This window comes from Athene noctua, chromosome 3 (assembly GCF_965140245.1).
Source record: "Athene noctua chromosome 3, bAthNoc1.hap1.1, whole genome shotgun sequence".
In the NCBI taxonomy this organism is placed as follows: Eukaryota; Metazoa; Chordata; class Aves; order Strigiformes; family Strigidae; genus Athene; species Athene noctua.
The window spans coordinates 21,988,731-22,013,906 of record NC_134039.1 but is presented as its reverse complement, the minus strand read 5'-3'; the positions used below and the strand labels follow the sequence as shown (position 1 = coordinate 22,013,906).

The following is a 25,176-nucleotide window of genomic DNA, read 5'->3' as shown; positions in this document are numbered from 1 at the left end:
ACTAAAGCCCCAGATCCAAGTTACTGTCACAGCTGATCAGTTTTCAAACAGCTCCAACTCTAGCCATGATCTATGAACAGCTTGCTAACCTGAACATAGCTGATGTCTTCCTGAGCATGTGGGCTGGAAGGCCTACTCAGTTCCGAACCAGAAACACTGAATAATTCATGTTGGGAGGGACCGTTCAAGGGAGCATCTGGTCCAATCTCCTGCTCAGTGCAACACTAACAGACCAGGTTGCTCAGGGCTTTGTCTGGACCTTGAAAACTGTCAAGGACAGAGATTTCTGGGATCTCTGGAAGTAATCTACTCCAACCCTTGACTATCCTCACAGTGAAAAATACTCCCATTTCAATTCATGACTGCTGCTGTGCAGTTTTAAGTGCACTTGGCTCCACCCTCTTGCTAAATGCTTAGGTACTGGAAGGCTGCTATTAAGGTTCCCCCAAAGCCTTTTCCAGGTTGAACTTGTTCAGCTCCCTCAGCCTCTCATCATGGAGTATACACCCCAGTGTATTTTGTCATGATTTAACATTAACTGTAAAATTAGTCATTTTCTTTTCCTCACCTTTTGTAATGTGTTAAAGATAATACAGAATCTCTAAGCAAAAAAGTATTGAATTAGGACATTTATATAGTTACTCATTAAAGTACTCTGGAAACAGACTACAGAGAAGGGTAAAACAACTACAGGTTTGTCTCTGACATTTCTCTACAAAGAAAATAAACACTCAGCTGGGAGGGAATGCATTCTCTAAGTATTGGAAAAACCTACTAAAAAAACAACGCTCTTGAGAAAGACAGAAGGAAACCTTATGTTATGCCCCAAAACAAACCACATGGAACTACTCAAACGAGGAGGTGCCAATTATTCCATTAACACTTGTCAAGAAAAACAATCAGAACAATAAGGTTTTTTTCAGGACAAAGCGATTAATGCCTCCCAGCACATTGTGCCAGTTCCATGTATCTGATACTGCCACAAAACTGAAATTCATCAGGGGACACACAAAAAATGAAGCAGAGCTTTAGAGAGACATGATTGTCATTTGAAACAAAATGCCACCAAGTAATTACATAATTTGTAGAATACAACCAATTTTCAAGCATAGATAGTTCTAGCAATTCACTTTGATAAGAGCTGGTAAAAACCAGCCCAAAGTCCACTTACCTTTTGACTACTATGGGAAGTTTAATTAATTCCAATGTATCCATTTGTTCACAGATGATTTTAATTTAAACTGGTTTTCCTTCCAAGGCAGTCACTGCACCATGAGAACATCAGATAATATGTTTTTCAAACCCAAGAAAAGAAAGTTTACATGAACAATACATGACTTAAATCCATGAATTCCCCATTTTGTAAAGGTACGTGTGTTATTACTTATAGAGGAAATAAAGAGATAGCATCATTTTTATATTTTTGAAAACTTCATTGAACTCTTACAATTTTGAAGCTAATGAGGTTTGTTTGCTTTGTTTTATTAGAAAAAATACTCAGGCAAGGTCTACAATCATCTGTCAATTATAAATGACTTACAAGAAACTCATGAAGCCATAAAATTAAAAAAATACAAATACAAACTATATCTGAAACACTTCTATTTGGCAATTTTATAACAAATTCAAAAAAGAAACAAAGATTACGGATTACTTTATAGGTACAGAAAAAGCAGTAGGTGAAGTGCTCAAGCAAAAAAATCCAAAACACTGCATTTTGTTCAAAAATAAAGTCACATCACTACAGATTTTATGAATAATACCCTTATTAAACAACCATTCCAGAATATCTTATATTAGTGGTGCTTTTAATCTGCACTTCATTTGTTTGATAAGATTTTTTTTGTGTATATAAGTAACATTTTTAACCCGTTGGAGCTAAGCAAGACTCTTGTGTCAGTACCAATGCAGAATGCATTTGTATTATATTAGGATATGCTTACTTCTGCAACCAAAGGGTTACATTAAGTTTTATTCTATTTAATAAAATTTTAGTGTAAAAACTGCTGGTTATTAGTTTCACTGTAGTAAATTCCTCCTCAATAAGGAGGACTAACTCTGCAGTTTGACTGCATATATCCATACAAATTTTACATATTAGTTCCTTCCAACAGTAAGGAAAAAACTAATTTCATGTTCACTATTAGAAAGGAGCGCCATGAATTAATTATGGGTACTATTCATCCCTCTAAGATTTCTGGGAAGGATGTTCAATGTATTTTTGTTCTTATAACAGATATTAACAGTAGTATATAGTCCCTTAGGTATGTAAAAGAAGGTGTTTTTTATTGTTAAGGAAGGTGCTTTTTTTAAACAATTCTTCTGGCAGCACTAGTGAATTACAATATCCTTCAATATTATTTCTACCGTAATATATACATTTTTAACTTTCATGCCTCTAGAAAAACATCTACAGTACATTTCATAATATAAAAATATATTACAAATCTGCTGAAATATTTACAAGCAATGTCCTATTATCTATATGCAACATTTTTGTCTCCATACAAAGACTAACAGGTTAGACACATCTCTATTTGTCAGTTAAAAAAATCCATGGCTTCTTGCTTATTAAGCAAGAAAATGATTTTACTTTCCTTTTCAAAGCCAACTTTGGTGCATAAAGGATTGATTTTCTAGATTATTTTTTTTAAAAAATACCATTTTCTTTACATCTAGAAAACATTAGGGCAAATAAAAAAGTATACTTTACAAGTGAATGGGGATTCTAAAGGGTAAAAAAAGTAAAATAAACCACCAATAACACTAACTGTTTAAGTAGAGGTTTTTCAAAAACCATCCATTGATACAGATCACATAAAAGCAGATCTCATTAACATACTATACTACTCCTGAAAAGGGTCAGACATACTGCAACACTCTTAACATCTTTAAACCGTACTACATGTATTCATAGTTGAGTGGAAAAGACAAGCATTCCATCAACATTTGTTTATTAAACATTATAATTCAACATATTTTAGGGATCTGCAAAAGGACACGAGATTACAAATGACGAATGATTACTATCCACCATATTCAAAGGGCAACAGGATAATCCCTTGGTAGCTGTTTTATTGTCTGGCATGTGTTATATTTGGTTAACATTGACAAGAAGCCTAATAGCTTGTTAACAGTTCTCCTGGGAATTGTGAGTAAATGGTGATGGTTACTTTTTCTTTTCATCAAATATAAACTACTGTATTCACTAAAGAAAAAAGCAGCTTAAAGAAGCAAGCATGCAAAGCCTTTTAGTTGTTCCACTAAGTTGCCAGAAGAGTGTTTGCTCAGTCTCCCACTGTACCATTCCATGAAAATGTGGATATACAGTAATATATTAATATATTCCACGGAAGCATCAACTTCATTCACAGAATGTTTACACTAAGCATAAATATTTATCTAAGAAAAAAAAAAAAGGATGGGATTTGACTAATGTGCAACTTTATTTCTAAATCCATTGTCAGTGACTAAGACTGCAGGTGTCCCCACTTGCTTGGTGTTTACCTCTTCAACCTCTTCTGGGGCATTGTTCTGTAAAAGAAGATAGTACAGTTTTACATAGAGACCCTGAGATGTAAATTTGAGTCAGCTATACTATGAAATTACAACTATATAAAAACTACTTTAATTTAATTTGATTAAAACTGAAAGCCATTTTAAATAATGCCATATTAGCGTACATTTCAGATAATTTTTTCAAAGTTTCTACTGGAGTCATTACTTTGGCACGACATTAATAGCTGTCACTGAATTTCCTTAGCCAGTCTTTTCCCTTGCAAATTTTGGTCTTCAACTTTATTTCTTTGATCTCCCACAGTTGGTCCCAAAGCTCTTTTTAATCACACACTAATTTATATGGCTTAAAATTTAGTACAACATTGTGCAAGGGGACTTTAATTTTATTTGGGGAGGTAGAAAGGGTTGCTCATTTTTCTCCAAGGACTTAATCCCAAAGATCATTACATTTTTATTTTAAAAGGTTATTTTTTCCTTTTCAAATCAAACTAATTATCAAGTTCTGCAAAGGCAATCAGTATAAAGATGATTAACACCTAAATTAGATTATAAAACAATCAATGTGTTAAGCAGTTTTAAAACACACAACCCAATTTCCTCATAATGTTTTTATGATTTACTGTTAACATCAGTAATTCATATACTAAAGTATTTTAAATACTTATATTTACAAAGATAGCAAATATAGTACGATGATTTATTTTCACATTGTAAACCAAGTTTTCATTAATTTGATTAGTGAAGTACATTGAATATTAAAGGTGAACTGAAAGGCTCATTGCCGTAACAAGACCTCAGATTAGCATTCTAGTTACTCCTTTACACTCTAGGTCACTGGATGTTAATGAAAAAAAAAGGAACTCTGAACTTCTGTTATGGCAGAAAAATTATTTTTTCTGACCCATTTTCATGAATTTTTAATATAAGTCCATAAATATGTATCTTTGGACATCAAAAACTTGAGAATGAATTAAGCATTTCAGATTACCTTTAAAAACTGTACACACACAGAACTGTGGGTACTGACAATTATGTGAGCAAACTAATAAAGAGGGGGGGTAACAACAACAAAAAATCAGGAAATTATTAGAACAAGATGGATTAGAAGCCAATCTGAAGTCCTAAAAACATAAATGTGAATGCAGCTTAAAGACAAGTAACATGTACCTTCCCCCTTCTGTCCCCCTCTAAAGAATCTTGTATTAAAAAAATAACAGTACTTGTATACAAGTACAGATTTCAAGGTAATACTGCATGTATTACAGTTGAATATAAAATATGTAAAGATAAATTTGGACTTTAGAAAAATTGGTATACAAACCAGTATGTGATCTTAACAGAAGTGATCTTTCAGGATTCCACTGTATGTAACTCCTTTACTAGAATTTCTGTACACCAAGCACAAAAAAGTAAAATACACTTGGTAAATACACACGTTCCCCGTTTCTCAGTAACTAGAGTTCAGTTCAAGAAGTTAAGTAATTCTGAAACAACTTAAGACCTCAGAACTTAACTCCTGGACGCTGACAGGATCGAGGCTCCCTGGTCTGGTATATAATGCATTAGCAAGACTGATTTTCCAACGTCAAAAAGTTAAGTGAGGCTTAAGGTTATATTTAAGTGAAGAAAGTTTCAAAATTAGGACATTACCTGTATATGTTTGGGTCCAGAAGCAAGGCAGTATCTTTTGGTAGTTTTGATAAATGAACTACCTTAGTTTTTAACTGATGTCGCTCACTTTCATTTACCCACACATCAGGCAGACTATGAATAAATAAATAAAATAAAAATATTCAAAAAAGATCAACTGTTTTTCTTACCATAAAATTATGTGGTAAACTAGTACATATGAAGTTTTTAAAGAAATCTGCACATTTCACCAGTTAAAAAGCATCTTCACTGGAGTGAGTAAAAGACAACCAATCTTTACACATTATACTTCAATGTTTTTCAAGTTCTCAGAGTAAAATATACTAAACAGAATTTAGATTGTTCTGGAATACTACTAAACCAAACATACAAATAATGGCACCACATTCTCCATTTTAACAAGTTGAAATGAAAACGGGTAGCAGGGAAAAAAAAAAAAAAACACAAACAAAAAAACACAAACCCCAAACCAGTCTTTGAAAAGAGGTTATTTTACCAGGCATCAAATTCTTTGATGCTGTCAAAAAAGGTAAGTAAAGGCTGAAATACTGACTGCAGGCACTGAGCTTCATTACACTAATTTGCTTGTTCCAAGTTCAAACTTTTCAATGTCAAAATGCTCCAACTTTGCTGAAGTTAATTGTTTGATTATCTTCTGAGGAAATACTGGCAGTCACCAAAAAATATTTTGGATATGTAACAGTTCTTGTGAGATGGAATAAAATGACTTCACACATTAAAGGGAATTGTTGATTCAGTGCCACTTGCAGTGAAACTTGGGGAAGAGAGCTGGAGATAACATACACAATTGATCTGTATTTTGTACTTTAATTCTTTGAAACCAAACACTCCTACTTCAGAGTGGCTTATTGCATTTTTGCTTCTTTTACTGAAAGCACAATGGTTTTTTAAGGGCCTGATGAGGTTTTCAAGTAACACATCATTAAGAGAGGGATTGCAGAGGTCATCAGTGTCTTACTGAAAACATGCTTTCCTACCTCCTTCCAAAAGTTAGCATTGACCAAGGCTGTGCAGAACATACAAGCGACCTACTTTACTCCTACTACTGTGGGAAAAAACAAAACAAAAGACATCCTGCCCCCTTCCCCAAAAAACTAATCCAACAACACCCTAAGGTTATTTTCAGACCAAGTCTTTTGGCGCCTAGGTCATGTTTAAAAAAAAAAAAAAAAAAAAATTAATTTCAGGTTGGGGAGGAATTTAAATTTGTAATTAAGAATTACAACATTTTGAAACAATTTTCAAAGTGAAACCCAACATTTAAGACTATCTAAATGAAACACTCCTTTCTCTGACCAAAACTATATGCAATTTCAGACTTTTACAAATTATTAAACTGAAACTCTATTTTTCCAAAGTTAGCTGTAACTCAAATTCCATTTTTTGGGTAAGCTATAAAAAAAAAATAAATTAAACAAGAGAACCTCTATCCTAGTAGGAAAAAAGAGTTTGTCCAATGATATTTCTCACTTTTCAGATGAAGGTGAAAAAAAAAATAAACAGGAAAAAAAAAGGGGGGGTGGAGGTAAGAACCCACCCAGTAGACATACACCCAATCTGTATATCTACTAAGGTTTGATATGGATCATGAAAGGTGAAAAAACATAGGGCTTTTCTTTTTTAAAGCCAAAATAATTTTTCTGACAAGCAACACTTGGAAAACAATTTTAATAGAAGCTATATGCTAAAGATGCAAAACAATACAAACAGCAAATAAAGTTTTTCACATGCAAAGACTATTTGAAACAAAGACAATCAGTAAGCTAAGAAGTACTAGCACAAAGAATAAACTCCTGCCCTAAACCCAATAATTTTAAAGTTTAACCCATTTTCTATACAAGAGGGATATAAGATTAATATTTACTTTTCCTGAAAAAATACTTAATGTACAGATAACCTGAAGCAGTTTAACAGCTTCTCAAGATGACTCAGTGTAGAAAAAGTTAGATGGTTATTACTAGCTTCATCTGAAAGGCCGATGAACAGATTAGCACAACAGAAAGTAATCATCATGACTACATTCAACTTCTCTAAAGTGTGAGTACATTCACTTGTGTAAAACAGATGGATGACATGAGCCATGACACCTTGCATTTGCTGTTCTTAACTGTAATAAACAAGATGAAATTGAAGCTACCGAATACTCAATACTTCAACACTACATCATTCAGCACAGGAAATATACCCTTTACCTAACCAACAAAAATGCAAGAAATATCAATGTAAACCCCATTATTTCTTTGACCTGAACAACCAAATCTACATTCTATCAGGGATGTCTTAACATGCGAATAATCGTCTTCTCCAATGCAGAGACTCTAATATTGTATTCAGCTTCATGAGCAAAACAGTCATTTGACTCTCTATTAGCAAAAAAATACTTTTCATGTTCCCAGAGTACTGTATGATTTTTTAATGATTTTATCTTAAAATGCAATTGTATCTGTAATATTTCAATAAGAATAATTTCAGAATGCTGTTAAATGTAGTATTACCAGCTGTCTCAAAAGGAAGTAAAATGTTCTAGTAAAAGGTGTAGTTTTTTTGGCTACTCTCTCCCAAGCTGAAATGAAACTTGCAGTCTACAAGTGCAGCAATGAGCAGCAAAAGCTACACACACTTTTAAAATTGCCCCAAAATGCCAAACATTGCTGCAGATAACTTATCAGCAACCTTAGTCCTCTGCAAAGAAAAGTTATAAAATATTCACACTGCCAAGTTCACACTACTGCACAATGACTCATTTAGGACACTACAAAACTGAGCAGTTTAAACCACTTCACCAAAGCAAAGCTAAATTTCTGTTATGCTAAGGCTTTGCATCACCATCCCACTCAATCACTCAAAAGTAGCACCAAATCTAAGAGATCCCCTTCTTTTAAAAGTTAATTGCATGAACAATGACTACTTCATCTGAAACTTAATATATCCTTACCTAATGAATTCTAGCAATTTAGAGGTATCTTCCTGGTAAAACTTAAGTTCCTTTTAAGAAAAAACCTCTAAACCTACATGTCCTACCTTGTTATGCAGCTATTCGTCTTAGTGAGAACTAAATGTCCCAGTAACTTCATCTATATGCAGGAATATGGATCCAGGAATCGGTATGCAGGAGCATGGATCCAAGAAATAAATTCTATTACAATTATTCTTACCTTTAAAAGGAAATGTAATCACCTCAAAACTTGCAGAAAACAGAGCAAACAGCTCCTAAAACTACTCTGCCTACTGCTCTCCTACACCATAGTGGAAACTAAACACTGATTCTACTTTTTCATATAATTAAGATCAAAATATTTACATATAGATTACTTTATCTCAGAAGAAAGAGATGACATGAAAGTAGATAAATTATTTCTAAAGCACACTTACTGCTTCACATGTCCCAAGCCTACCCAAGGTCAGTACCTTTGTTCTGCATTACACACAAGTCTCCTCATTTGGAACAAGGTAGAACTTTGAAAAAACAAGAGTAAAAAGCAGCCAAATGTGCCAGAAGAGTCTTCTAGGCTTCAGTGGGAGAATCCAAAGAAGCAACAAGACGAGATGGATACCTTAAAGAGCCAGCTGTGGTTATTATGCTGTTAAATTGTGGCACCTAGGCAAAGATTCTCGTAGTTCTACTGTTACACTGATGATTGTACATTTTTCAGTACCTAAAAGTATTTTAGGATCAGGATAAATCAGTGGGTAGAACAAATTTACCTCAGTGATAAATTTCCTTATGTTTATGGCTGGCAAAACCAACCTGAACTCCCCATTCAATAATTAGAGAACCTTATTAATTAATACCCATAGTGACAAAATGCATCAAAAATACAGCTTCAAATTTACCTGAACAGGTATCAGAGTCTAAAGTCTGGAAAGCCAAAGTAAAACTCAATTAAAGCACTCCTCATTATTTTTTAGACTTCTCAATTTTTTAAAAGCATTTTTAAAAAACATTTTTATTTAAATATTCAAAGGCATGACATAATGACAGTTCCTTTACCCCACTGTAAATCCTTCCCCATTTAAAACCTATATACTCACATGTCCTCTGGTGTCCAATGAAGCAAGAGTTTTATTTTTCCAGAATCTTCTTTCCTTTTAGCTATTACCTAATAATAATTACATAAATTATAATTAAAACCAAATCTGCAGATTTTTTTGCTTAAAAACTGTTGTTCTTTGCGTTCAACTGGACATTCATAAAAGCCAACTGTTTACTCTCTGAAAGTTGTATTAATTCTATATATAGCTAAAACGTACATGTCACTACTCAAATCATTCTTGTCAAGATTTAATATTTTTCTTGCCGAGGTCTAATATAGTTCAAAATTTTAAGCAACTACTTCTAAAGCTTTGAAGAACATATATTCCTCTACAAATATGCTCATGTTGTTCCACAAGACATCTCTAAAAGATGTGAGAAAATGATGCAGCTTACAGTTTAATTATTATGTGGCATAAAAATAAAATCTTCTCTTACAAATGCTTTGACGTCTGGACACATCACATTGTAGAACTTCCTTGGTAAGCTTTACTCATTCCTTTTCAATACCTAAACTAAGTACTGAATGATGGAATGACAAAGGCTACTTGGAAAAACTCAGAAGCTTACAGAGATTGTTTAATGCATACATAACAGGGACCCTTAACCCTGTAGAGAATGCACTTGATACTAATTCTTATATGAATGACAAATCAAATGACATGTCAAAGACCTGTCAACAATTGATGTTTAAACTAAACATATGTACTCCACTGGTTAAGATCCCAGGCAAAGAACTGAGAACTCCTTTCTCATACTAGCTCACAGTAGACCAGCAGTGTCATGGTTTGAACTCAGCCAGTAGCCAATCACCACACAGCCAGTCACTTACTTCCCGATGCCCCAGGGAAATAGGGGAGGGACAAAAAAAAAGATAATTTGTGGGTTGAATAAAAAAAAACCACCACCACCCAAGCTTAGTAAAAGTAACAAAACAACAGTAACAACAGTAAGTCCAAATGGGTAACATACAATTCAGTTGCTCATCTGAATTGTGTATTACCAGCTACGCTGCTGGTAACCAGTACACAGCCCGTCCTCAACAGCAATCCCGACCGCACCAAAGATCTCACTGCGCCAATCGGAAAAGGGAACTGAGAGAGCACGTGTTTCCTTTATACACTGAGCATGACATCACATGATACGGAATACTCCAATGACTGATCCAGGCCTGGCTCTCCAGCTGTGCTCCCTCTCAGGCCAAGGAAAGCTAACTCTATCCTGGCCAAAACCAGGACAGTCTCCACCCTTCTTCAATACCACTGACATCATGCTCAGGTTCCAAATACATTCTAAGGAATCACCACCCCTTTCCCGGGTCTCACAGATACCATTCCCTTAGTCTATGGGCCATCCTTCCAAAATGTCTACTGAGTTCATTTAGTCCGTAACTTTGGGTTCCATTTGTCATGACAGTCTTTAAGGCTGGAGGAATGAGGTGGAGTTGGCTCAGTTGGTGGAGCAGGATGTTTTGGATGTGTCAGGAGGATGTTGCACGGCACCAACTCCAATAACAGGGTTATTTGCAGTTGAACTAATTGGCTATTTTCACCTAAAATCAAATCCCCTTGAGGCATGCATCAGATTTCTCCATCCTTCTGAATTACCCATCAATTGCACCCAGATCCTTGGGCAAAAGTAATCCCACGCATGGTTGACCTTTACCCAATGCAGGAGTAACCTAGGCTGTCTTCTCCAGCATATTTTTAATGCACACTAATGCACTCTGCTGCCAGAGGGATGAAGAAAAATGCTTTAGCAATATCAATCGTGGTGTACCACTTGGCCACCTTGGACTCTAGTTCTAGCATGTCTGGCACAGCAGCACTCAGCAACGGTGTGACTTCATTCAGGCCACGATAGTCCACTGTCAGTCTCCACCCTCCGTTAGACTTTCGCACTGGACATATAGGGCTGTTAAAGGGGAAGAGCATCTTGCTGATGACTCCTTGGCTCTCTAGCTGACGAATCAGTTTATGGATAGGGATTACAGAGTCTCGATTGGTGAGGTATTGCTGTCGGTGCACTGCTGTAGTGGCAATTGGCACCTGTTGCTTTTCATCCCTCAACAATCCCACAAAGAAGGATCCTCTGATAGACCAGGTAACACAGAGAGCTGTTTAATTCCTTCTGTTTCCAAGGCAACTACACCAGAAGCCCACCCATACCATTTTGGGTCCTTAAAATACCCTCTCTAGAAATAATCTATACCAAGAATACATGGAGCTTCTGGGCCAGTCACAATGGGGTGTTGTCCCCACTCTTTTCCAGTTAGGCTCTCCTCAGCCTCCACTACAGTCAGCTGTTGAGACCCCTCTGTCGCTCCTGAAATACAAATGGGTTCTGCCCCTTTAAAAATTGATGGCATTTAGGGTGCATTGAGCACCAGTGTCCACTAGAGCCTTATACTGCTGGGGGTCAGATGTGCCAGGCCATCGAATCCACACGGACCAATAAACTTGATTGTCCCTGTCCTCCCGCCTGGCTGGAGGCAGAGCCCCTCTAATGTTGGTCATAATACCCGCTAATGACAAATGGGTTAGTGTGGTGTTCACAGGTTTCGGTCTCATCTTCGTCACTCACTCCTGATACAAATCAGAAGTTCTTCTCATAGGATCATGAGCAAAGTCAACCCTTCTGCTCTGTTTGGGCACTTGATTATTGTAAACCAGAGCAGAATTTCTCCTAAAACAACCCCATTTTGTAGTTGCTCTTCCTTCCAACTCAGGTACCTGCTCTTCTAGGAGGTAGGTAGGTTCTCCATCCCATTTCTTCATGTCTTCTCCATGATCATGCAGGCGATGCCACAGGTTCCCCCGTGGTATGTACCGGTTCTCTTGACTAGAGAAACAACTGCTCCTAATAGCCGAGATCCTAGTCTGTGCATATGGGGAGTAGGACACGTTCTCTTTAAATTGCTGGAATTCTTGAGATAATTTCTCCACAGCTGCAACAAGAGGGGAAGAGAAACTTTCTTCCTATTGTCATAGTCAGCAAGCCAGTTCATCCACTGTTGGTCTCTCTTCGTCTCTCCAGCCCATTACTGCTAATTGCACTGGCATATGATGGTGTGCTCTATACAAACTTCCTCCAGATGGGCTGGGTTCACTGGACGTCATCTGGATCTGTGGGAGCTGTGCATTATCTGAGTCATAGTAAACTGTCTCCCGCACAGCTAGCTCCCCTCAGGTATTGAATACCTCTTTCCATAATGGTTCACTTATCTGGTTGACGTACAAAATCTTCCTTGAAGGGATACCTCTCCCTCACACTTGACAGGAGTCGCCTCCAGAGACTGAGATTTTGTGTCTTCTTTCCAATGGCTTTGTCGATGCCCCCTTCCCTAGACAGGGATCCCAGCTGCCTGGCCTCCCTATCCTCTAATTCCACGCTACCGGCCCCGTTATCCCAGCACCTCAGCAGCCAGGTAACGAGTTGCTCACCTGGATGGCAACTGAAATCTCTTCTTACGTCTCAACTCACTCGGGAAAAAGGATCAGGTGACTATCACTGGCTCTGCCTCCTCCTCCTCCTATTCTGGGTTGGTCCTCTTGTTCCGCTGCAGTGTCTGTCCTCAGGGTTGTAGTGGCTGCAGTTTCTATTGTGGACTTTGGAGTGGTTGCAGTGTCTGTTATTCTGTTACCAGATCCAGAGCCTTTCTCTTCCTTTTGAGGGTGAACAGTTTAATAGCACTTGGTAGAGATGGGCTAGGCCCCTGCATGTTGCAGTAAGCTGTGCCTCTCTGGAATTACCCGGGTGACAACATACTTTTCCAAAGATTTTACTAGTTCTTCAGAATTCTGCACCTGTTCAGGAGTGAAGTTCCAATACATTGGAGGTGCCCACTGTTCTAGGTACTTGTCCACGTTACTCCACACCCCCAGCCACTCATAACTGTCCAACCTTGGGTAGATCTCCAGGTGATACTCTTGAATAGCTGCTTAACCCTGAACAAAACCTGAACCACATGCAGGAATAGACTGGCTCCTAGCAGTAAAACAACCATGTTAATGTCAAGATTCCAATAATATTTGAAATTCCTGGAATTCTTAAATACAGTTAAATAGCCCTAGGATCAACAACTGTATCATGTCATAGATCATCATCACATAGTACAGCAAAAGCAAAATCTTAACCCAACTCTAATGGTGAGCAGCAGTATGGGGACTATGTACAGCAAATAAGGTGATAAAATCTTAAGAAGCTAAGCAATTGACATTATGATCCCATCTGTTGTTATCTCAAAACCCTGTGCCCCATGCTGGGTGTTGAAAAGACTGTCCTGGTTTGAACTCAGCCAGTAGCCAATCACCACGCAGCTAGTCATTTATTTCTCCACCCCCAGGGGAAATAGGGGAGGGACAAAAAAAAAAAAATTTTTAAAAATTCCTAGGTTGAATAAAAAAACCCCAGTTTAGTAATAGTAACAAAACAACAGTAAGTCCAAACAGGTAATACATAATGCAGTTGCTCATCGCCCAGTGACCGGTATGCAGCCCACCCCCAGCAGCGATCCTGACTGCACCAAAGATCCTGCTGCGCCGATCGGAAAATGAAAATGAGAGAGCACATGTCTCCTTCATATAGTGAGCATGATGTCACGTGATATGGAATACTCCAATGACTGATCGGGCCCAGCCTTCCATCTGTGCTCCCTCTCAGGCCAAGGAAAGTTAACTTTATCCTGGCTGAAACCAGGACAATCACATAAGATACTCTCACAGAGAAATGAAGTTTTTAGGTGCAGCACCCTGAAAGCTAGACTTCTACCTTTAGCCAAGATTAAGTTAGAAATACACACAGAGAAAGTATAAAAAATATATCTGTTCAAGCAGGTACAAATATATTCTTTAACATTAGCATTCAGAAGGTATCCCAAAAATTTACAGTATCCAGAAAAACAGGAAAAACCCATTTGCTTCCTCTTCTACTGATTTACCCACAGCTTCTCCTTTACTATAATACTTCAGATTTTCCTATTTGCTTCAAACTCCAATTCCCCCATCATCTGCACCTCTGATCAAAAAATGCTTATTAAATCTTTGAAAGATTCTATACACAGTCAATGCAGAGACTGTAAACTCCAATTTAAAGTTTACTAGAGAACTTTTAAACCACAGAGATACAAGAAGGGTGGCAAGTTACCTTTATGAAAAAGGCTAAACTAAAATGTAGCATATGGTACTTAAATACGGAAGTCCATAATCTGCATCAACCAAAGCAATTTTCCACCGATTAATATCATGGTAAATTAAACTTCGTCACGACATTTCTTGAATTCACAAATTTTTTTAAGTTTTATTTTTACAACTATGCAGTGATCTTCTAAACAAAAATGACACAGAGAGAAGTATCCATGGATTTAACAGCTGGATTATTAATAGAGATATATTTGAGATATTTGAAGTTATCAAAATGCTTTTAGATGAGAACTGGAATATGGGGTTTGCATGGCAAAGTTCTGATTGGGGGGAGGGGGGGCGGGGGGGGGGGGCACCTACAGGGGTGGCTTTTGTGATAAACTGCCAGAAGCTTCCCCTGTGTCTGACAGAGCCAATACCAGCTGTCTCCAAGACAGAGCCACTGCTGGCAAAGGCTGAGACCATCAGTGACAGTGGTAGAGCCTATGTGGTAACATATTTAAGACGGGGGAAAAAAACTCCTGTGCAGCTGCAGCCAGAGAGAGAGAGAGAGAGAGGAGACTATATGAGAGCAACAACCCTGCAGACACCAAGGTCAGTGAAGAAGGAAGGGGAGGTGGTGCTCCAGGCCCTGGGGCAGAGATTCCCGTGCAGCCCATGGTGAGGCAGCTGTGCCCTGCAGCACATGGAGGTTAGTGGTGGAGCAGATTTCCACCTGCAGCCCAGGCGGGGACCCCACTCTGGAGCAGGTGGATATGTCCAAAGAAGGCTGTGACCCCATGGGAAACCCACACTGGAGCAGACTCCTGGCAGGCCCTGTGGAGAGAGAGGACCCCAGGCTGGAGCAGTTTGCTGACAGGACTTGTGACCCTGTGGGGGACCCATGCTGGAGCAACCTGTTCCTGAAGGACTGCAGCCTGTGGAAGGGACCCATGCTGGACAGGCTCGTGAAGAACTGCAGCCCATGAGAAGGGCCCATGTTGAAGTAGTTCACGGAGGACTGTCTCCCGTGGAGCAGGGAAAAAGTGTGAGGAAGGAGTGGCAGAAACAATGTCTGATGAACTGACCACAAGCCCCATTCCCTGTCCCCCTGCACTACTCAGGGGGAAGGAGGTAGAGAAACTGAGAGTGAAGTTGAGCCTGGGAAGAAGAGAGGGGTAGGGAGGAAGGCATTTTAAGATTTGGTTTTATTTCTCATTACCCTACTCTGATCTGACCTAAATTTATTTATTTCCCCAAGTCAAGTCTGTTTTGCTTACGATAGAAATTGGCAAGTGATCTCTCCCTGTCCTTATCTCAACCCACAATCTTTTCATTGTTATTTTCTCTCCCCTGTCCAGCTGAAGTGAGTGAGTGTGGCTTTCATCAGCACCTACCATCCAGCCAAGGTCAACCCATCACAATGTCTGAGACACAGAGTTTCTAAAAAATACTGAAGTCTCACACTAAAATGCTTTAAACCAAGCTGTCATGAGATATGGAAAAGGCCATCCAATGGCCTAAGCTTAGAGAAGCAATAAATGCATAGATCTCACAAAAGGAGGAGGTTCCCATTAGTTAGCTCCAGTTTTAGGACCCCTCATTTAACATACATTCACAATTCATATGGAAATGGGATTGGAAGGCAGAGTGAGGAAATCTGCTTTTGATATCAGGAAATTCAAGATAAATTAAAGGAATGCTCCCGGCAAGAACTGCAACAGGACTTCACAGTGGGATACTGTAGCTAAATGACAGTAAAAGCCCTTTTTTTTTAGTCATCTTTGCCAATTAGACAAAGTTTGACTCGTGCCAAAGACACTTTAAGGTTTGTTAATTTAGGCATGTGAAACGTTGCTAAGACTTTTCCTCATACTTCTCCAGCTATACCCACAACAGGATACATCCTTTTGCTAAAATTTGGACCAGGAATTAAAACCCTGATCTATTTAAAAAAAAAAAAAATAAAAAAAAACGTAGAAAGCACTCCTCCAAGCCCTCCAACTTTAAGTTTTAGCCTTTGCCCAGAACCCAGCAGCTTCTTCTGTAGACTCAGTTTCTTTGCTGTAGACTGGAGCACCTGAGCCTAGTCCCAAATAAAGATAAAACAAAGTTCACTTTACAGCGCAAATAAAACTCAGTTCTAGTCAACTTTTCCATTCAAAACCATACATTTTCTTGTACAGTCCAGTTCATTCTCAAATTAACCTTCAAATTTTAATGAGACACATATATTCTCTCATGTAATGCATCATGAATATCGCATACCGAAAAATTTACAGGTGACATTTTAAAATGTTAGCATTTGGACACAGTAAACTAGCTACACCTGAGTTAGAAGGAAGAAGTTATTCTCTACAAACTTCATCCTATCTAAAACTTGAAGAATATGAACTAGGAAACCATACAAGATACACAAGTCACAGACGTATATTACATCTAAGTACTAAATGTGGGGTTGCTGTCCCTCTATCACATCATCAACATCACTGCTTTTATGGGGATTTATAGTATAATACATGCTGATTCCAGAACTTCGCATATCTCTATAAAAAACACGCAACCTTCATTCTGCAACAACAACAAAAAAAGTACAAACAAACTCTGACATTAACAATTTCTTGTTTTCAGGAATATTCAGTGCAATGTTTAGGACTCTGCTGTCTTACCATCACCACACTGAAAATAGATATTCATAAAAACTCAAAAAAGTGAAACACCAATGTGTAAAATATTCAGTGTACGAAATTTAGGGCAATTCAAGTACTGCCTGAATTATACCACTGCAAGTACCACTCTCTTATTCTGGAGCCCTAGTAACATCTTCAAGCAATCAGTGCTAAACTAAGGGCTTGACCAGCTTTCACACACACGTAGAAGTTTAACAGGACAAACCAACTGTTAGCAGTAGAAAAAAATATTTTTTTTCATAAGAGCAGCTAATCATATATAACACATGAAATCTATGAAAGTTATTGCTAGGATGCTTTCGCACAGAGAGATATACTTGTATCCAATGTGAATTCAGCAGACTTTTCCCCACATCATTGGCTTATACTGTCCCTGCTAAATAATCAATACTCAAAATCTGAGCTATTCACTTGATTTTGACTGGGATGAAATATCCTCTCTCCATATATGGAACAAGCTTATTTTTGTTTAATATTAATGTAGTATGTTAGCTTTCTTTTAGGAGACAGGAGAAATCTGGAATCTATAGATGCCACTGCTGTTTCCCAGATATATTTTTAAATTTTCAAATTGAAAGTTGGTTTTATAAAAGGTATAAGAAGTATTTACTTCTATCCCAACTAGTGCAATGAAAATTTTACGATATCTGAAACAGGCTAGACTAAGAAACACAGCCATGATGCAGATAAATGCAAAATTGTAGGAACTTAAAAAAAAAAAAATTGAGACAATTTGCTGTTTTGACACTAGTAATCAGCTTTATGGTCAAGTCTAGAAAAGTTACAACTGAAATGGAAGAAATTAGCATGTCTGCAATAATGATGCTCTGAAGACTTAAAATTGTTTTGTAAAGAACTTAAGTCCATTTAAGTGTTCCATTTAAAAATATAATTCAGCCAGTAAATGTATGCTCAATAAAGCTGTATTTGAAAAAACTCTTACTATAGTCTCTAAATTTCATGTACGGTCCTAGAAAAAAGAGCAAAATTTGATTTGAATTTATCTCTGAAGGAAATGTGCAAAGTTGCCTCAAATCAGAAACAGAGTTCTGCTGACCCCTTCTGGAAAAAAAAAAAATTTCACCCTATAAATTGGTAGGCATTTTTATTCATTTCACTGTGTTTCAAAGTTTTATTTAAAATACACTTAACTGGTATCAACACATGTCATCGCTGCACTGAACTAAAGCTAAAAGCAGTGAAGAATGTTTAGTATTCAAAAATTTTAGATAATTAACTCTAGCAGTAGAAGGGTGGGGGGGCAAAGGACAGCATAACCTATAAGTTGTATTTTTTAATCTGTGTACCATCTCCTCTGTAGGTTTACTTTAAATGCTTTACTTTTTCCATTTGACAGTTCAGAGAAACAAAGTACCATGATTTTGACTCCAATTAAAAAAAAAAAAAAATCACAATGAAATCAAAGGTGAACTATAAATGGCAAAAACATTTCTTTAAAAAGGCTTTATTGATGACTGCATTCTACAGCTTTCCATATGTGTAAAGAAAAGGATTGGTTAAAAAAAAATATTAAAAAATATATATAAATGAATGCCTTTTCATAGGACATGAAAGGTATCTTACAGAGACCGCTTAGTAATTTTTCACATCAGTAATTCTTCACTAGGATATTCATCCTGTAAAATACTGCATTGGGCTGACATTATTTGTACGCTGCATTAAAAAAAACCAACCTACATAATTAATGTCAGTTTTCAGACAGCAAGACAATTTTGCCTGCATATTTTTCATTTTTCAAATTAATGCCCCTGATAATTGCACATTTTTTCTTCACCTGAAGATGGACCACACAAACTGTATTATGCTGTTTAGCCAGTCACCATTCAAATTCAATGTCCTAATGCTTACAAGTTACGCAAAATATGTTTGCATTGAGGTGACCATTAGCTTAGTAACAGTGTACATCCACAAGACTGCTTCTATTCTATCTTTTCTTTTTAAAGCAAACTTTAGACTGCGTCTCATCAATCAATATAGCTCACGCACAGCACAAGCCCACACAGCTGCAGCAGCACACTAAAAACAGGGTAGCAAAGCGCAGCATAGGGCTGGAGTCTTTGACCGGTTCTTCCACTGGTATGCCCACAGCTGAGGTCTAAGCAATTTTAGATCTAATCAATCCCCTACCATCTCGAGTGATGCATGCACAGATAAGCTAAAAGGATTTTCACCACTTCTTCCCAAGTTAATTCGAAGCAGTTTCAGAGGGCATTCCTCCCTCTAATTCCATCTCCTTATGAATTACTCCAATAGCCAAAAGTAAGCTTCCACAACCAAGCAGTCTGTCTGGATAACCTTTCTGACTGAAGCAAGATGTGAATTGTAAGAGAATCTGCTTTTCTCACAGAACTGTAAAATTCATGTTGGCCAGAAAAACTAGAGTGAGATTTAAATGCAGTAACAGTTAAGTCACCTGCAAATATCCACTTGCAGCTAGTGCTCAATACACATACAGTTTAGAAGTAATCATTTGGGAAAAATTTGTAATACAGGCCACAGATATAACAATCATCAGTGTTGTAGAACAGGACAAAGTAAGTTTCATGCATATAAAAATCATCTTTTATTTATGGAGACTGACAGTTCAACAGTTTGAATCATGTGTTAAGGTGAAGCCATAGCTGAAGACACAGCAGCCAGCATTCCTTCCTTCGACTGCAGTTCATCTTGCACTAGTCTGACAATTTACCAAGCACCCCCTTCTCATTTTGTCGCATCTCTTAATTCTCCAGCTGAGACTCTACCCTTTACATGCCCATATCTCCCAATTTGGTTAAGAAAACCTAAGGTTGTATAGCTTTTTGAACTTCTGATCCCCTAAACCCCAACTCAGTACTTTTTTCCCCCCATTTTGAACTTTTCTAAATTAATACTGATGTCTAGCCTATCCAAACACACTGAAATTAACAAAACAGGATATGGAAACAGGACTAAAGGCCAGTTCCCCACCTGGAGGTACTTCCCTCCTATCAATTCATTGACATTTCAGTGATACATTTATTAAAAGACAGGAAAAAAGGTAGACAACAATACATTTATTGAGGATTTTAAACTGAAAAAAAAGAATAAACACACATTTCAGATCAGCATCTTTAAAAATTCAATGACACAATTACCCTCAAAATAAAATTATATATTGTATAAATTAGCACCGTCACTCATGACTATGAAAATGCTATCTGAATTGCATTCTCATTTGGAAGATAAAACCAAATTTTTCTGCAACACATACTTGCTGTTAGCTATTTCCCCAAGTGTATCAAACAGGAAATGTTGCAAGCTATTCAATTTGTGAGCTAGAACAACTACTAAACCTACTTTTTAAAAGTTAATTTACTAATAGATAAATCAACAAGGTGAAATACCCACTATTACTTATTTCTAACTTACAGCATAAGAGGTATGAGTGTATTATCTGAAGTATTAGATTTTTTAGTCACATAGGTAAACAAACAGAACGCATAATACATATACTTACAGTACTATGAAATACAACACTGTGGCCTTTTCCTAAACTTTCTATATGTGCTGAGAGGTTAAAGCAGATGGCTCGATGTCTTATAGCATCCAGTGTTTGTGCATCAAAGAAGTCATGAGGTCTTGCTAGAAAAAAAGGAAAGGAGACCCTTAGTGTTCAACACACTGAAAGCATTTGAACACATTGAAGCATGTAAATAAGTCTGAAGTGTTATTTGTAAATCATTTATCATTATGGTAGTAGCACCACTTTGTCAAAGAGCTGTAAATATTAATTTAACTGAGGAAGAAATAACTCCGAGAGGCACAATTCATTTAATTTTGGTTAAAACGTACTCCTTGTAGATGAAATAGCTATTTTGACAAACTGCACTACACTTGCGCATATTTTTTTAAGTTCCAAGTGAATTCTACTCTTTCTTAATCTTCAAAATTAAGAATGTATTAATTTTGCTGAGTTCCTCTGGGAACATCCATTGCTATCATCTCTAAAAAAAAAAAAAAAAAAAAAAAAAAGGTCCCAGTACAAAGAAACTAAACCCAGAATTCATTAATAAATGTGAGTTCTAATTTAATGCAAAAACAGCCTAGTTAGGTTGAGAAGTTTATGGGAACGTAAGTGGCCAAGTCACCCTCACATCACAGTCAGTAGTTTCAATATTACTGCTATAACTTTTAAAGATAGTATTAAAGTACTCTAAAACATGACAGTGCATGCAACTGACATCTTAAAAGCAGAATTATACCTATACCTTATCTCATAACTTTATTAAATCAATCTGCTCTAATACATAATCACTAAAAAGCCCAGCTATTTCCAGTGAATACTGGGATGGTGCAGACATATCAACAATGACACTGATAACAGAACTACTGTGGAATTGTGTTCTACAGTGGAACACAAAGCAAAGGATTAAGAATTATTGTAAACATACATAAAATCCCAGCTGTCAAGAAATTTCTGGTATCCAAAGAGTAATAATGTTGAACAGTCACATCAAAACCTCCACACTGCTAGGTATGTTTCTATGTACAAGTTGACATTATTAGTACACAGATTATTTTCCAGTCAAGAAGCACCAACTGCAGCACATACTACACTTCAATTTATAATAAGTAAAATGCAGTTAACGTCCATCTGATCTTTTACAAGTAGCTGAAAACCAGCAGGCACTAATAAAGCCCTTTTCCTTTTACAAAAGGACTTTTATAGTTAAGTGTTTCTTGAACAGTAAAAAAATTATTGAATTCAGATTTGGAGTGTAAAGAAGGTCTATCAATTCTACACTAAAAGTACTTTAACTAAAAATAACTGCTACTAGACACATATTTTCACACTGTTAGAAACTTTTCACACAAATTTTTTAAAATATATGACATAATACACTAGTAAAATTATGTGAGCAAATAAAAGTATGAAAGTATTCAATTTTGTTAAGCCTTATTTGAGAGCAGTAATTCTCTACATAACACACTGAAATTAAAACTAAGAATAGGAGTTGATATTACATTATCGACTATATATCAACCTGTAATCTGCAAAAACAGTGAGTCAAAGTTCTGTTGTCTTCATTTGAAATAACTTCTATATTCCTTTTTATCAAGCTTATCTATCTGTTATTTCAAAACAAACTACAAATTCCACTTAAAGCCAGTATTTGCTACACTCTTGGGACTAAATGTTTTTAAGCATTCATCTGTACATTATGTTCTGTCCTCACTCCATCTCAGTTGGATACTGCCAACTAGGCAATTATCTCACTGGTGTGTTTTCTTGCTCTAAGTGGTAACATAGAACCAGAGCTCATGCTGCAGGTGGTCAATGATGCAAGCATGTAACTATTTTATAAATAAATATAAGGAAGAAAGGAAGGGAGGGTAGAGAAGATAGCCTCAAATTTTTGCTTTTGGTTTCGTAACAGCAAATTTCTTCAGGATTTACCACTGGATAACAGTCAGATGCAGAAGAAAGGGCACAATTTGTCAAAGGTATATGAATAGTTTTATTTATTCCTTATTGAGTGTTAATGCTGTATCTTCCATGTATCTTAAATCTATTCCCTCAAAATTATTTTCAGAGTAAGGTATCTCTTTGCCTGCTTAATACAAATTCCAAGTACACATCAATTAAGTCAAATAAATTAGAATCTTCATACCAGTAACCTACTAAATGAAATTCCAAGACTTACATAATTAACAGTCTTACTGTAAATTCCATGAATAGTAAGTTTCCTTATCTCACCTACATTTCTCCAGTGAACTTTATTATCATGCTTGTTAATAACTACAATGTCATCTTTTCTGTTGAAAAAGCAAGTGACGATATTGTAAATATAATCTTAGGTTCTGAAAAACTGCTTGGGGTAGCTCCAAAATAGCAATATTATGACCTTTTTTAGAGACACACACTTTCGATATGTTTGGCTCTATGCCTCTAAAAGACTACATGGAGCAGTGAACATATATAAGGGTATTCAGAAGAGAAAGCTACTGACAGTAATCCGGAATTATTCTGCCACATCGAAATTTATATGACAAATCAATCTCTATAGTACCACTAAAGCATAAACATGCTTTTATGATAAAAGTACTAATTTCCAAACTTAAAATAACACATACTGTTTATAGACATGAAAAAAGAAATGCAAAACAGTTTAAGAATGACAAGATGTTATGAAAGAAAAAAATGTAACAGTAAGAACTCTCTTTATAGTCTAAGTTAGAAGATCATGTTTTCATCACATATAAAGCCACACTTGACATCTTTTTTTATTTATGCATTAATGCCTCTCAGAAGTGTGTTAATCTTCAGATATAAACCAGAGGAAGCAAATTTATTGATCTGCTGTATTTAAATTATTAAGAACTTATCCATGAGGATGCTTCAGGACCAGCATGTATTAGCAATCAATTGTCAATAAATATTTAGTAAGCCATTTACACCTTGCAAAAACAGCCAGGGTCTAATCAAGCCATGAGGAGGTAGAAAGAACATGCTGACAACACTGTTTCAGAAGAAAAAAAAATTTTTCTGATGCAAAACTAATTTTTCATTAAATTATTATTTGTGAGTGATTTAAACAGATTGTACACTATCAAACAGCATCTTGCTTTACACCCATTTGTCATAACTTCTTATAACCCAACTTGCAGACAACCTGGTACTTATATTCAACATCTCTCCTTCTGGACACTTTTAAAACATGTAACTATGACTCTGTGTTCCTAGCTTTATATAGTCTAGACTGAAAGTACTTAATGCTGCTATTTTGTTACTTTGGCTTCTTAGATAAGGTTTCTTACCCTCTCCAATTCTTCTTGTAAAGACAAAACATACAAAATTGCACACTTCATTCTTTAACTAGAAGTAAAACTAAACTAAGAAAGAGAAGCAAAATTGTATCTGCCCTTTGTCAAATTCACTCAATCAACAATAATCCACACAAAGTTTTAAAGATAAGCTACCAATATGCAGCATTTTCAGAAAATGCCATCAGCTCTGGATACATTTCTGGGTCATATACACTCTGGAGAAATACATTACAGCAGTCAGTTCCCAACTCAGAGATGATTTTTGCCTTAAGGTAAAACTCTACAGCCATCATTGCAAGAATAGGCAAGAAGATAAAAAATTGCTTAAGAAGCTGTCATTTTTCTTCCTGTGCAACACTTGACCAAGACAGCAGACCATTCAAGTATTACAGACTGGTCTTTAACATCCCCACAGTATTTACTACTTATTTTTTTTGCCATAGGATCATTCAAGAGTTCTGCAATAAATTCTTATTACGATTAGAGCATCCTAGCAGATAATTTGAGTTTTTAACTATGAAACTCTGATTTGAAACTTATAAGTCAATAATGTTCAACAATTATTAATAAAATGCCAACCTGAAAAACCACTTCTGCATATACTGGGGGGGAAAAACTGAATTAAGAAGCATTAAATCAGCCACCTAACAAATTCAAGATGAAACTTGGGAGTCTGAAAGTGAAAATTTTGACGTGATCAGTCTTAAACTTCTATATGTTGAGTAACACAGTGAATAAATCAAGATAAACCTTTAGCAGTCTGCAACAGTTTCAAGTAATTCTCTTTTATTACATCTAAGATGAACTAAAAGGACACCGTAAAGTGACCACATAACCCTTCCTTGATCAGTCTTCCCTTCTTGAACTTTCACTAGAGTGCAAGGGAAAGCTCTTTGAAAGTAAAATTCTGAAAAGAACAGAAATAGCTTTCTACCTCCTTTGAATGTTGAATAAGTGTCAAAATCAGAGGAATTCTTCAAGTTCACACTTTTAAGATATGGTTAATGATATAATTTGCTCAGATATTTTAAGAATACCACAGTATTTAAAAAAAAAAAAAAAAAAGGCTAAAGAAAAATTACCATAACTGAAGTTAACAGTGGCTCTTCTAGCACTGAACTGCACAGTTGTCACACAGTGTGGAAGACACATGCAGGAAATAAATTTTTCAGGATCCTAGCTGATACTGTAACTTTCCAGGACAGGCTTCTTTGCATTCAAGGCAGAAACATGATCACTGCTTCATAAATACCAGTTGCTTAACACATAGGTGAGGTATTAAGAATAACAGCAATCATGTGATGCAGAGTAATCATTTAAGACCACTGGTACC

At 36.4% G+C, this 25,176-nt stretch overlaps 1 protein-coding gene across 2 annotated transcripts in view; it reads right to left on the bottom strand.

Annotated features, from left to right (window-relative positions):
- Positions 1-1,461: 1,461 nt before the first annotated feature.
- Positions 1,462-25,176, bottom strand: part of AEBP2 (AE binding protein 2) — a 56,884-nt gene continuing 33,169 nt past the window's right edge. The window contains exons 5-9 of one of the 2 annotated variants that reach the window (XM_074902238.1): positions 20,533-20,657; positions 9,223-9,290; positions 5,170-5,283; positions 4,841-4,907; positions 1,462-3,534 (exon numbers count right to left, since the gene is read on the bottom strand). In XM_074902238.1, coding sequence (XP_074758339.1) covers positions 4,853-4,907; positions 5,170-5,283; positions 9,223-9,290; positions 20,533-20,657 — 362 coding nt within the window. In that variant the 3' untranslated portion in view covers positions 1,462-3,534; positions 4,841-4,852. The remainder of the gene's footprint in view (positions 3,535-4,840; positions 4,908-5,169; positions 5,284-9,222; positions 9,291-20,532; positions 20,658-25,176) is intronic. The other variant, XM_074902239.1, reaches the window with a different exon arrangement.